Source organism: Corvus cornix, chromosome Z, assembly GCF_000738735.6.
Source record: "Corvus cornix cornix isolate S_Up_H32 chromosome Z, ASM73873v5, whole genome shotgun sequence".
Classification (NCBI taxonomy): domain Eukaryota; kingdom Metazoa; phylum Chordata; class Aves; order Passeriformes; family Corvidae; genus Corvus; species Corvus cornix.
In genome coordinates, this window is record NC_046357.1 from 83183 (window position 1) to 95580 (window position 12398).

The 12398-nt window shown below is 40.9% G+C and overlaps 1 protein-coding gene across 8 annotated transcripts in view; it reads right to left on the reverse strand.

The window, feature by feature from the left end:
- Window positions 1-12398, reverse strand: part of ZNF532 (zinc finger protein 532) — a 34255-nt gene that overhangs the window by 2826 nt on the left and 19031 nt on the right. For 5 of the 8 annotated variants that reach the window (XM_039567791.1, XM_039567793.1, XM_039567792.1 and 2 more), the window contains 4 exons: window positions 11720-11896; window positions 7535-7697; window positions 3781-4059; window positions 181-293 (listed from right to left, as the gene is read on the reverse strand). In XM_039567791.1, the coding sequence (XP_039423725.1) occupies window positions 181-293; window positions 3781-4059; window positions 7535-7697; window positions 11720-11896 (732 nt within the window). Of the gene's footprint in view, window positions 1-180; window positions 2569-3780; window positions 4060-7534; window positions 7698-11719; window positions 11897-12398 lie in introns of those variants that run through there. The other 3 variants (XR_005603966.1, XR_005603967.1, XM_039567795.1) reach the window with 3 other exon arrangements.

Here is a 12398-nt window from a genome sequence, read left to right on the forward strand (position 1 = left end):
GACTTTACACACTGCACTCTCAGGAGCCTGACATGTTTCTGCAGACAGGACAGCTAATTGGTCTGGCCTGTCCTGAGCATCTGAACGAATGGGACACTGGCTCTTACACAGTTAAGGAAAGATGTTCAACTAACAATGGTTTTTGTATTCCCTTTCTAAATAAATAAAACCAGAACTTACGAGCACGTATAAACCTTCCTAATGCCTTTGTGCTTGATACGATTGTGCCGACATAAACTATGGGATGAACTGAAAGATTTGTCACATTGTCGACAAGGATGCTTCTTCATTTGCTTTAAAAAAAAGAAGAGAAAGACTTTCATTAAAAAAGCTCAGTAAAAGTGCTGCATGCGTTGAACCTTTGGATAAATAGGAAAGAAACATCACTTACCCGTTTTTGGTAGTGTACTTCATGTACACCCCTCCTTCAACAGCATTGTACAAGTCAGAGCTGGACCTCATTCAAAGCAGTGTGGCCACCATGAGCTACACACACACACACACCTGTCCCCAGCTGTAAACTGGTGTCATGGACGGTGGGTGAAGAGAATTTCTTCCACCAAAGAAACAGGGAAGATCAGAGACTAATTCTGGATCAGTAAAAGGCAGCAGGATGAGGGATTTACTTTCCCTTCCCATCACCAAACCATGTCCTCAGCTGCTGACTAGGAGCTCCTCAGCCACAAACAGGGAGGGGTGAAGAGCATGGAAGACGAAGGACCAAAACTGAACCTCACAGACACACTAACAGGTCTCAGAAAAGTCATGACAAAATGAGAGGTATGATCTGATGCCAACTTGATGGCCATCTGTTTGGGGAATTCTGTGGGGTGGATGTTGCAGCTGGTCAAGTGGAAGGAAAAAGGAAAGGAAGAAGCTAAGAAGGATGGAACAGTCACACAGCAGTAGCTGTGTGGCAGTGAGCAGAGGCATGAAGCCCATGGTCAGAAACGCAGGAGGAAGATAATGCTCAGCAGTACCTGGGGGCACTATGTAGGGTAGCCAGCTGTGACCTCACACTTGTTCTAAATTCCTTGGGGAGACTCCAGATAGAGACCTAAATAGGATTTTGGATGCATTAGTTTCTGCAATGGCAGCTAAACCCAAAAGAATTGAAAAATTAGTTCTGTAATTAAGTGCAGCTTAGATCTGTTGCACAGCATCTTGTCTTGACAGGAAGAGGATGATCGACGAGCAAGTTGGAGTTGGTAATTCCTACATATGAAACGTCTGCCTTTTCACAGAAACACACCTGCACACAAGTTGGAGGAAGCTCAGCATATACCTGCCTGGTGGAGGGCAGACACACATGATCCAGTTTCAGACAGGAGTTGTACAGGCTTGTTGGAACAATCCCTTGTCTGGGCTGGTAGCTTTTTTTTTTTTTTTGCTGCACTTTTAAGATCAGGCAGAGAGTCACACCAAGGTGGCTACGAAATCTCCTACCCTACAGCTGGCTCCCTTCATCCAGGATCCTCAGGAGAGGATACAGGAAATCTGAATCTGTCTTCTGTGTAGACAGTTCCCAATAAGGGCTGGAAACTCAAGGATCTGTCCAAATGGTATATACATGGCAATAGCTCTCCTATGAATACCTCTGCATAATCCAGCCTGGGATCAGCTAGGGGTTGTTACAGCTCTTTCACTCTGGTCCTGCAAAAGCAGAAATTAGAAGTTTGAAACTAAGTATTTTCAAATACCTTGCATGACAATGGATTTTGTGAATAGCTCATGAATTGCTTAATTACAGTTTTAAACAATCATCCTGCCATTTTAGAGCATTTAACCCACACCTACCATTTTTAAGAAAATCAGACTATAAATTAGTTCCTCTATTTATTAGATACATATAACATACCTGGTTATCTTATGCTCATTTCTACTCTCTATAGAAAAAGTTTAGCTTTTCAACATAGTCTTTTTGACAGCTAACAATTACTTAAAATTTTGACAAGTTGGGAAGGAATGTAGCACCTGGTCTGTAATACCCCATTTCTGAAAGACAGGGAGTTGGATCTCTGTTCATTTTAATATCTATCTGACATGGAGTTGTATTCCTGTTCATTTTAGTATCTATCTGCCTCCTGCATTATTCAAGGAACTGCTTGAATGAGGATAAAAAACAGCACCTGAATGGAAGCCATGAAAGAGGCCTTCAGGCCAGGATTTGAGTGCAACAATTATCTAATATTTCATAATAAGGGCTGTTCTTGAGGTAACGCTGCACATTAACATCAGATAGAGAAAGACACAGATTTAAAGCTAATATTTAGAAAGCATTATTGATACGTTACTAACCTTATTTTACATGCCTTTGGCTACTCTGCTGTGGATGGAATCAGACTGAATATCGCTCTCTAGTTCACTCTGAAGTGACAGTTTCATTGGGAGGTTGTGCTGTTTTGTTTTTAAGAATTGCATAAATGTACAATGCATTCGGTCTTAAACTCATTTCTGATTGCCAGTAAAAGCTCCGCTGAGTTAATATTTGGGCAGCAGGAAGCTGAAGGAATGGGGTGGGAGTTACTGGAGGCAAGGATGATGGGGTGCTATTTGCTTGAAGTTGTCCTAAGAAAATTGAAGATGACACTCAGTAGTCCAGCATTTTCAGCTTTTCCATAAAATGTTTATAAACAGAATAAAATCATTTGCAGAACAGCTTTAGAGATAATAACTATAATACAAACCTCTGGAAATATGCAATCATTTATTACAGCACATTAGCATCCTGCAAACTACGGATTTTCACTCGGGGTGTTTCTCCTCCACTTAGACAAAATAAGCCTATTATCCCTCCCAGTCCTGGTCTTTTGCTGCAGTGCAGCACAGTACATCAGTTTAACTCCCTGGTTCCCAGCTGAGGAAAGAGCCACAGCATTGCCACCAGCACACAGCAAAGGTGAAGGTGAAGACTGGCTTGGCAGGTGGCTGCCACATGTCCGCAAGGGGCTGGAGCCTGCCACAGCTAAGCAGGGTCACTACTGCCTTCCTGCCTGCCAGTCTTTTTAATTTCAAGGACAAGGACAAGGCAACTCTGGAAACATCACACAGCTATGTAACTGGAAATGCTATTGAACTCAGGAAGAACATCAAACAGTCTCTCTGCTGACTTGAGGATGCAACATTCCCATATTTCACTTTCAATCCATTTTAAGTAAGATATCTCAAGTCCACCTGCTTTAAATACAAAATTCGACTTGTTAACTCAGCTGAACTTTCAAGTGTAAGACTAGAGCAACAGCTCAACTGTAGAATGTGTCTGCCTTTAAATGATAAACACCAGTTGGCACTCACTGGACCAGTAAAACAAGACTGAGTCTCCACTCCCTGAGGCTAACAGACACTGAGCTTCAGAACAGAATAGAATCAAATTGTTTAAGTTGGAAAAGATCTTTAAGATTGGGTCCAACCGTTATCCCGGCACTGCCACATTCACCACACCACCTTAAAGAGAGGGAACTGAGAAGGCACAATGAAGAAATAAGAATCTGGATCAGATTAGATGGCTTGGATGAAATACAGCAGTATCTCTCATTCTTTCCATCTTGAAAAAATTTCGGTACTGAATGAACAAGCCTAATTGATTTTCTCCGTAGAATGATGTAGAAACTGAAAAAAACTAAGCAGCCAAAGAAAAAAAGATGAAATAGATATAAGAACAGAGAATAATAATGCTGGGACTTAAAGGAATTATTTGCAAAAACACAAACAGAATTTAGAAACAAATACTTCACCTTTCAGGTTTGATTCACTTTTTTGTATTTGAATATATTCCTTTACCTTTCCATGTTCTTTCCTCATGTGGGAGATGTAAACATCTCTCTGAGTGAAGAGCCTGTCACACTCCCAACATGTCCAGCCAGGACTAGCAACTTTTTTAGGCTCTGCTTTCTTTATGGGAGAAGGAGATTTCTTCTCCAGCTTTTCTGTTCCGTTGACAGATTTTGTGTCCTCCTTGTTGTGACTGGCTGAGTTCTGAGTTGTGGGTTTAGTACTGAGAGGCAGATTTATCCCCAGGTTTGGTGGCCCCTCAACACTTTTCAAAGTTCCATGCATAGACTACAACAAAGGAGAGAAAAAAAAAAAGGTACAAAAATAACATAGACACACACTGTTGTACTCAACCAAAAACCTTCAGTTACTTCTTTGGCATACTATTATCATCAGATCACATTCTTAAAGAAACAGCGTTAAGTAAAGGCAAGACCTAGCAAGAGCTAACAATAACAGGTACCATATGCAGGTATTTTCACAAAAAAATAAGAGACTTACTTTGTAGGTTAAGTTGCGGTTTAACAGGGGCGAAAAAGGGCTCAAGAAGTACTTTATGCTCATTTCCTGCTTTACTTACCTGATATATTAGTTGAGCATCCTCATTCCAGACTATGTGACTGGAGTTTTCCAAGAAGGAAAGGTTTTTTTACTGACCAAATGTTGACTTGGCATATTGGTAAGAAGGACAAGGCAACTCTGGAAATATCACACAGCTATGTAATTTAGGATATATTAACATTTTAAGTTGAGGCTGAGGTTAAGCCCTGCCTTACTCCCCAGTCAGGTAATGAGCACACTCATTTAGGGCTACCCTGTCATTAGAAGCCGTTAGAAGCCAAGGTGTGCGGGGCTGACAGGGCCCCAGAGCAGATCAGAGGGGTCTGACCAGCTGTTCTCCAGCCCCTGAAGCTTCTGGGTGGGAAGCTCTCCTCAGGGACTTATGTCTGCACTTTAAGTCAATGGTCAGTAAGAAGGGAAGAATCCTCCTTCCCCCATTTCCAAACCAGTGCAGTGTGCTGGTGTGACACCTGAGCCTTCCAACAAAGTGACTTGTTCAGGAGTGGCTGGGGGGCTTCAGCTGTGTGTCTGAGTTCCACACGTGGATATGGACACAGCAGGAATGAGGATGGTTGTGGGCCATCAGGGATGACTGCAGCCCAGAGCTAATCCACTGCTGAACAGGGACCCACAGTTGAGGTCTCACATCTAAAAGGCTTGTCCTTTACCGGGACAGTGTTCTGATCCTCTCACCTACTGACACTTACTATAACCCTTTTGGAGGATACATTTAACCAGCCCAAACAGAATTCTTTTTCCTTCACATAAAACCCATTCAATACATTCTTGATTCTGGGAATACAGGAGTATCAATCTGATACAAGTACTTTCGTAAATACTTTGGCTCTTGGGGCTACCCACTGGCTCTAGAGCAAGTATCAACCTCATCAGCAGTACATGTTCTTTGTTCAACAGCTTTTAAATAGAAGAAAAGCCAGTAATTAACCCCCCATAACTTAGTAAAAAGCAAAGTGCACAGGACCAGCAACTAAGAGCAAAGTGCAGGTGTGTAGTGAAGGAGTAGGCTGGCTTTAGCATCTCACTGCAACAGGGGAGGAGGAAACGAGGTTCCTGTACTCTCACGCAACTGAAGATTCCTGACCTGGAGATTCCATTCCAGCCTAACCTGTCAGCATGTAAAATGTTAGCGCTCAACTTTCCAAATGTCTTTTAAATACAATGCTTGAAATTTCGTTTCTTATTTGGAACTACACCAAGAGCATTAAAGCATAGTATGGAGTCCCAGTGCTGGCCAAACAGGGAGAATTACACCTCCAGGCCAGCCCAGAGCAGTCCTCACCACCTGCTCTCACTGGCTGCTGGAAATTTTCTTGTAGCGAGTTATTACAGGAAAATGAGACATACATTTTGCCATCAAGAAATATTGACATCTGCAGGAATTACTCTGGGTTATTTTCTGCAGTTTTAAATAACCTCCTCCTGAGCTTCCTTCTGTCCCTTTCAGTCCTACTTTCACCCAGGTCTGTCTCTGCCTTGATGGCTTATGTCTAGCCATACCAAACCATTACTGTCTGTGCAGCTAAGCTCTGCCTCTGTCTGGCACTCATACTCTCCCTGAGTCCTTTTTGTGCTTTTATCCTCTCCCCAAATCCTTTTCTGCTTTTATTTATAACCTGTTACTGTTTTTTTCAGTTCCCCTTAACTGAACTCCAATTTACACTGCTTTGCTTCAGTCCCTACTACTATACACACATCCTAAATGCAAAACCAGAAATACTGCTACTGCACATGTATTCTCTAATCCTCTAATTTTAGTCCCAAAAATGTCTGAATCATTTATAGTGAATCATGCTAAAACCCCACTGGTTGAAAGTTCAAGTACTAGCATGGAGCACTAAAGCCAAAGAAGTTAAGTAGTGCCCAAGTAGCTGAGCGTATCTTTAAAATGTGAGATGCTGAGCAGCGGGATTTCTGTAAAGACAGCTTCTAGCCCTAACTGCAGTCAGACTGAGCTCCTAAAAGTGCTGTCTTCAGGTCTTACAGAAGTACTTATGTACAGGTATAACAATACTTTTCCAGTAATACCTGAGTCAGGAAAAACTAATTACAGAAACAAGACATACACTGCAATACACAGAATTTGCCTATTTAGTGAAAAAAACCCCAACCATCTGAGTAGATCAAAGGAAATAGAAAACAGAGCTTTGCACTGCTGCCTGAGAGGACCATCTAAGATACCTTGCAGTAAACATGCAAGAACTAGTGCTACTAGTTCTGAAACAAAGACAATATCCAGTCCTTGTATTTCTGAACATCTTGGCTCAGCCCTTCCCTCATTTCTTCCTCAAGCTGAAGACTGGCTTTAAAACCACCTGTTTTTTTCAAGACTTGTGATCTTATTTTCAGCACAACTTTGGAGAATTCTATGGTTACAAGTGCCATAGTTGGGACTAAAATGTAAAATGATGGTTTCAGCAGCCAAAAAAGATGTCTGGTTTTTCACTTTGCTGTAGAGAAATTGTACTCAGAAATTTTGTCACTGCCAGAGAAACGCAGCGAGCTCCATGGTGCCATTCTGAACTTTAGGGCCGTGTTCAGGGACCAAGGGTTAATAACGCATAAAAAACTTAGCTTTGGTCTGTATGGTAGAAGGTAACAGTCTGTGTCAAACACACAGTTAACAAAGGATAGCCAGGGGACTGCGGATCCTTAAAACCAGGACTTACAAGGATCACAGTGAATCTTTAGTTGTTAACGGTGTTTATGAGGAAATCCACTTAAGAGTTTTTTTTAAAGCACACATGTTCATGTTCCTATGTGAATACACACAGATAACCTCTACATCTAGCAACATACTGCTTCCTGGTGAATTCTGAACATCAAAGGTTTGATTTTGTGATGCACTCAACATTCTCAGCTCCTAACAATTAGAATAATACTTAGAACACTGTAAATAAAGCTCAATATTTGTTAGGATCGGACTAGCTGAGATATTCCCAGTATACCAAAATCAACATTCTTACAGAAAAACCGACTGAGGGATCACAGATATGCTGAAAACAAGACAAAATATAACATTTTAACATTTGAGAACAATATTCACAGATTACCCTCTCAGAATTACTAACATCTTTCTCAGCAGTCTTCTTGTTGTTCTGTGCATTTTCACAGTATGTTCTCACAGCATATATTGCATGACAAATGGTATCTATGAAGGAAACAAGGGAAGATGCCTACACACCTTGATATGATCCATCATAAGCTGTTTCTGTGCATATAGAAGAGAACAGTCTGGACACTTGAAAACAGACACCTTCTGGTTTTCAATGTGCTGATCAAAGTGGCGATAGAGCAAAGGTTGTAGAGTAAACACAGTGTCACACATAGAGCATTTATATATTATTCTAAAAACAGAAGTACAATAAACAATGTCAGTCATGTTGAGGATCTATTTGCAAGAATCATGATGTTAACTTTTTTTCTCATCACAGATAAGATCTGACATGTTTAAGCAATCGTTTCACACTGCCTGAAAAAAGTTAAACTAATTCAAAACATCCTTTAATTTCAAAATATGGGAGCAGTAGAAGAAACAGAAAAATAGAAAAAAATAATTTAAAAACTGCAAACAAGAAGTCAGAAAACAACAGCATGTGCCAGTTACATATACAACAACATCTGCTCAGGATACTCTGACAGTTCAACATCTTCAGTTTCTGAACTCACAACGTAGCTGAAGGATAATATCTCTGCTCCAGGTTACAAAAGCAGTATGTTTTAAGGGAGTGATTCATTCAATAGTAGTTAGTAACATACTTCAAGATAAATATAATTTTGGCAATGTTCATGCCTTTGAGGCTCCTGAATGCCAAGCCTAGACTCCGTCAACGCCCTGAAGCTCCAACAGTGCAGGATGGGATTTCCCTGATCTGCCATTCCAAGCCTTGATGAATCTGTCATAGAAATGTAGAGACACCACCAAACTCTTCCTCTCTTGGAGCACGTGTGACTTTTGAACTTAGGTCCCTCAGCCTCCTGTTCTGACAGCAGTTTTCTAACCAGAGGTCATCAGATGAGAGAGAAATCTAAGCCATCTAACCTGTAGTGCTGCAGAGAAAGTTTAGCTAAAATAAAAGAATCCCAACCACAGGTGCTCAGTACAGCAAGAGGTGCTTCCCCTGTCCTAAAAAAACCACCAACCCACAAACCCCCCTGCCTGCTAAAGTGCTAAATCTTCTCATTTAGCCACATAAATGTTCCCAGTCCTTTCCATATCCCTCTAAGTAATTATCACTGATAGTGCATTGTTCCAGAGTTCTAGGGATCACACTGCACTGTGTTTTGAGATGACAAGAAGAAGGGCATCGCTTCCATGTCCAAGCTGTCCTGTAATTCCAAATGAAAAACAGTACACTTCTTCGTATTAACTGGGAAAGACTTTTTTTGTGGTATCAAGTGGTCCCAGTTTCCCACATATGCTAAGATAAATGTATTATTTACACAGCAACCTCTGATTATCAATGTACTACTGTCCTGCTTTCTGTGGTGAACCCTTCACTGCAGATCTGTAGTGAATCTGCTACAAAAAAAATTTGACGTCTTTCTGAATTTATTGCATATAAAAATTTTAACTCTCTAAAAACACCAAGAGCTGAATCTATGCATTTTCTATGGCAGCTAAAATACTTTACTCTGCTTTCACAGAAGCAGGACTATCTGGTAAAGATCCAAATTTCAACAAGTCTCTGGGCAATGACTGTACTCACTTAAATCCATACCAAAACATCTCGCAGTATAAGTTATGACTATACACACCTGGACTATTTCCTTCAGACATAGCAAAAGCATGATTTTCAATCCTTAACAATATACATGCAACTATGTATGCTGGTTTTGGCTTTTTAAAATTTAATTCAAGTAGTCAGTGTTTAACATGCAACTGCCTAAAATGCTGTTCAAAGCTTAAAGGCAGTTGTGCTTCCACAGGATGACATTTACAGGGATGCTGGAGCAAGTCAGGCAGTTCATCCCATCCCATCCCATCCCATCCCATCCCATCCCATCCCATCCCATCCCATCCCATCCCATCCTCAGGCTGGTTACTCAGCACTGCTCGGGCCCCACAGTATACACCAAAGCAGGCGCGTGGCCTTTTCACTTCCCAAAAATCTGTTTAACAAATTCACATGTATATAAATACATGTGAAAGGAAAATACTTTCAATCACATAAAAGACATTTAGCATTTGGAAAGCTTCTGCACCAGAGGATAGTATTTCTCCTTCCCAAATTTTTTTCTCTAAAAAAAGGAACTTGTGGGATAATACACTTTTACCAATAGTACAGTAAATATCCATAATTCGGCTTGATAAACAAGAATTTCTGCAGTATTGAAAAAGAGATTAGCCATGAAAAATATCTTACTGCCATACCTAGACACTGTTTACTGAAAAAAAGAAGATCATCTCTGTGGTTTTGTGGGAAACCAAAGCTTAGAGTATGTTACAGGAGAGAGCTTCCCAGAGTTGAAAGATGAGACAGCCATCCATTTCCCTATATTAAAATAATCTCATTTCATCCCACTGAGAATCCCTGCATATAAAAGTAATTTTTCATACACCAATAGTTTAGTGCATCTGTTCTGAAGCAACTGTTTGTAATGTAATTGTAAATCACACAGTTCCAAGTAAATGCCAGAGGCAGGCAGCAAGATTCCCCAGGAGCTCAATTCCTGTAAACACAGGAGTGTGACCTACTACAGAGTCCCTCAGAAACCATGGGGTCCTGGCACTGCTGAAGCCATGGCCAGTGTCCCTGGACTGTGCCACACACCTGGGGTCAGGAATGAGGCTGGCAGGCTTGCAATGGGTGCCAGTCATACAGCCCGGGTGCTCCGTGATGCAGCACAGACAACCCAAATGTGAACGTATTGCCTCCAATACAACCTGTCAGTTCTGCTCAGCACTAGGCAGGCCAAGAACTCTGAGCACTGCAAGGGCTGGAAAAATCCTACCAGTCACTCTGCATGCATTTAAGGCACCATCTTGATGAAAACTGGCAAATTTAAAGGAAACACCACTTCTTAAGAGAAGCACTCAACTATGGATTCTGTGACTTATTAGAGTAGTACTTAATAAAATTTCATTTCATTTTTTATAATCAAAATAAATTAGTAAAGAAATACAATTATAAGTGCATCTATATGGAAAGAAAACAAATGAAAAATACTTAATTCATGAACCTGATCAGAAACAGTTTGGCAGATCCAAGCACAGTTCACTCTTCGTATGTGTAGCATCTTACAGAAATAGTGATCTTAATCTTTTGGACCTCTCTAATGAGAACTATGAGAACCTGAAAAAAGTTTTAAATGTTGGTATCTCACAGCCTCTGACTGATGATACCATCCTGAATTAAAACAAGGTATCATTTCCCACTAGGCAGAAATGCCTTCATTTGGTATCAGACATGGCGAGTTTGTTGCCATTTTGCTTTGATGAAGGTGTAAATAAAGAAAAAAATCTCCTGTTAATATGTTAGAAGAAACAGTGAGAAACGGAACTCTTAGGAACGCTGGTTATTATATCATAGGATACTTTCTGTGTTCTTGAGCCTGCAAGTTGTTACCGTGCTGGTGCTCTGTGCATGCCCCAGAGAAAACATGAAGCTCAATCCCTGACTGTTTGCTCTGAACAGTGCACTTGTAGCAGTGAGGAAGCAGCAGATGGAGGAGAAGGGGTGCTCAGAGAGGCTCAGACCTGAGGGCTGGAGGGGTTTGCACACACAGCAGCACCTGCTGCCTTCAGCAGAGCCCGCCAGTGTCCAACAGCTTTAAAAAAAGACCCTGAAGCCGAGTCCCACCTGTGCCCTGTGTCACCACCTTCAGCAAAATACCACCTTTATGGCCAACTTTCCTAGCTACAAAACAGAACCACTTCTGCTTTAAGCCAGAAAGAGATTACCTATTGGAAAAAAGCTTATATAAACAGATAAAATCGCTTTTTCTCAACTTTTCAACCACGTTATGAAAATCACCACATAAGCACTGATGAGTCTTAGCAGCTCTTTTTGGAATCACATTATTTTAATTCACAGTAAAAATGCAGATGAGCTAAGCAGATTAAAACATCAGAACGAGCAACACTCTGGCCACCTGTCCAAATAATTTGTGTAATTACATTTTGCAATCACTCTCTTGTAGCATGCAGTGCTTAAAGACCTGCTAGTACATTCAGAGAAATGTCACCTTTGCCCAGTGAACTGCCAGCTGAAAATTCATGAAAGCACTATACAAATCCCCATCACCAGCAGTCTGACAAAGTGGTGGCTGTGAGAGGTGACTGTTATGACTGCAAGCACAGGACAGAATGCAATTTCACAGCTTATTCAAATGCAGGCAAGTGCAGTAGAAGATGAATTTTGCTTACTTTGGTTCGCCTATCTTGATACCGGGGTGTTGTGTATAGGCATGGGAGTGTGTGCTGGGAGCAGATTTAAATGCCATGGGACAGATAGGACACTTGTAAAAGACTTCACAGTGACAACCTTGAATATGAGACTTGAGTGCCGCCACGTCAGAGTACACAACATTGCAGTGCACGCAGCTGCGGAGAGAGCGAAGGAGAGTCAGTGCAGCCCTGCCCTGAGCAGCGCTGGACATAATCAACACAGATTTCCAAGCAAAGGGAAGAGAGAAACACGTATGGATAAAAACTGGATAAAACAATATTACTCTGTCAATTTAAACAACCCCGTAAGAATCAACATAACCAGCAATTTGTGGATCACAAAGTAAGGGGAAAGAAATTTCACACATTTTCATTTGAAAATCTAAGAGATACAAGGTCAGAACATGTTTTTATGTTATTACAATAAAACAGAAGGGTCGACAAATACTCTATTGATTGCAGAAAGAACGCTTAAGTCCTCTGCAAATTTGGAAAGAGATTTTCCAGAACACATTTTTTATCACATGCAGGGTATTGTTTATAAAGTACACCAAAGCAATTTAGAAACTACCACCAAATGGAAAACCAGTAAGGAAAACATTTTCACCATTTCCCTTGTTTAGATTTACTGAAGATATACTGGTAATGATTTTCTGCA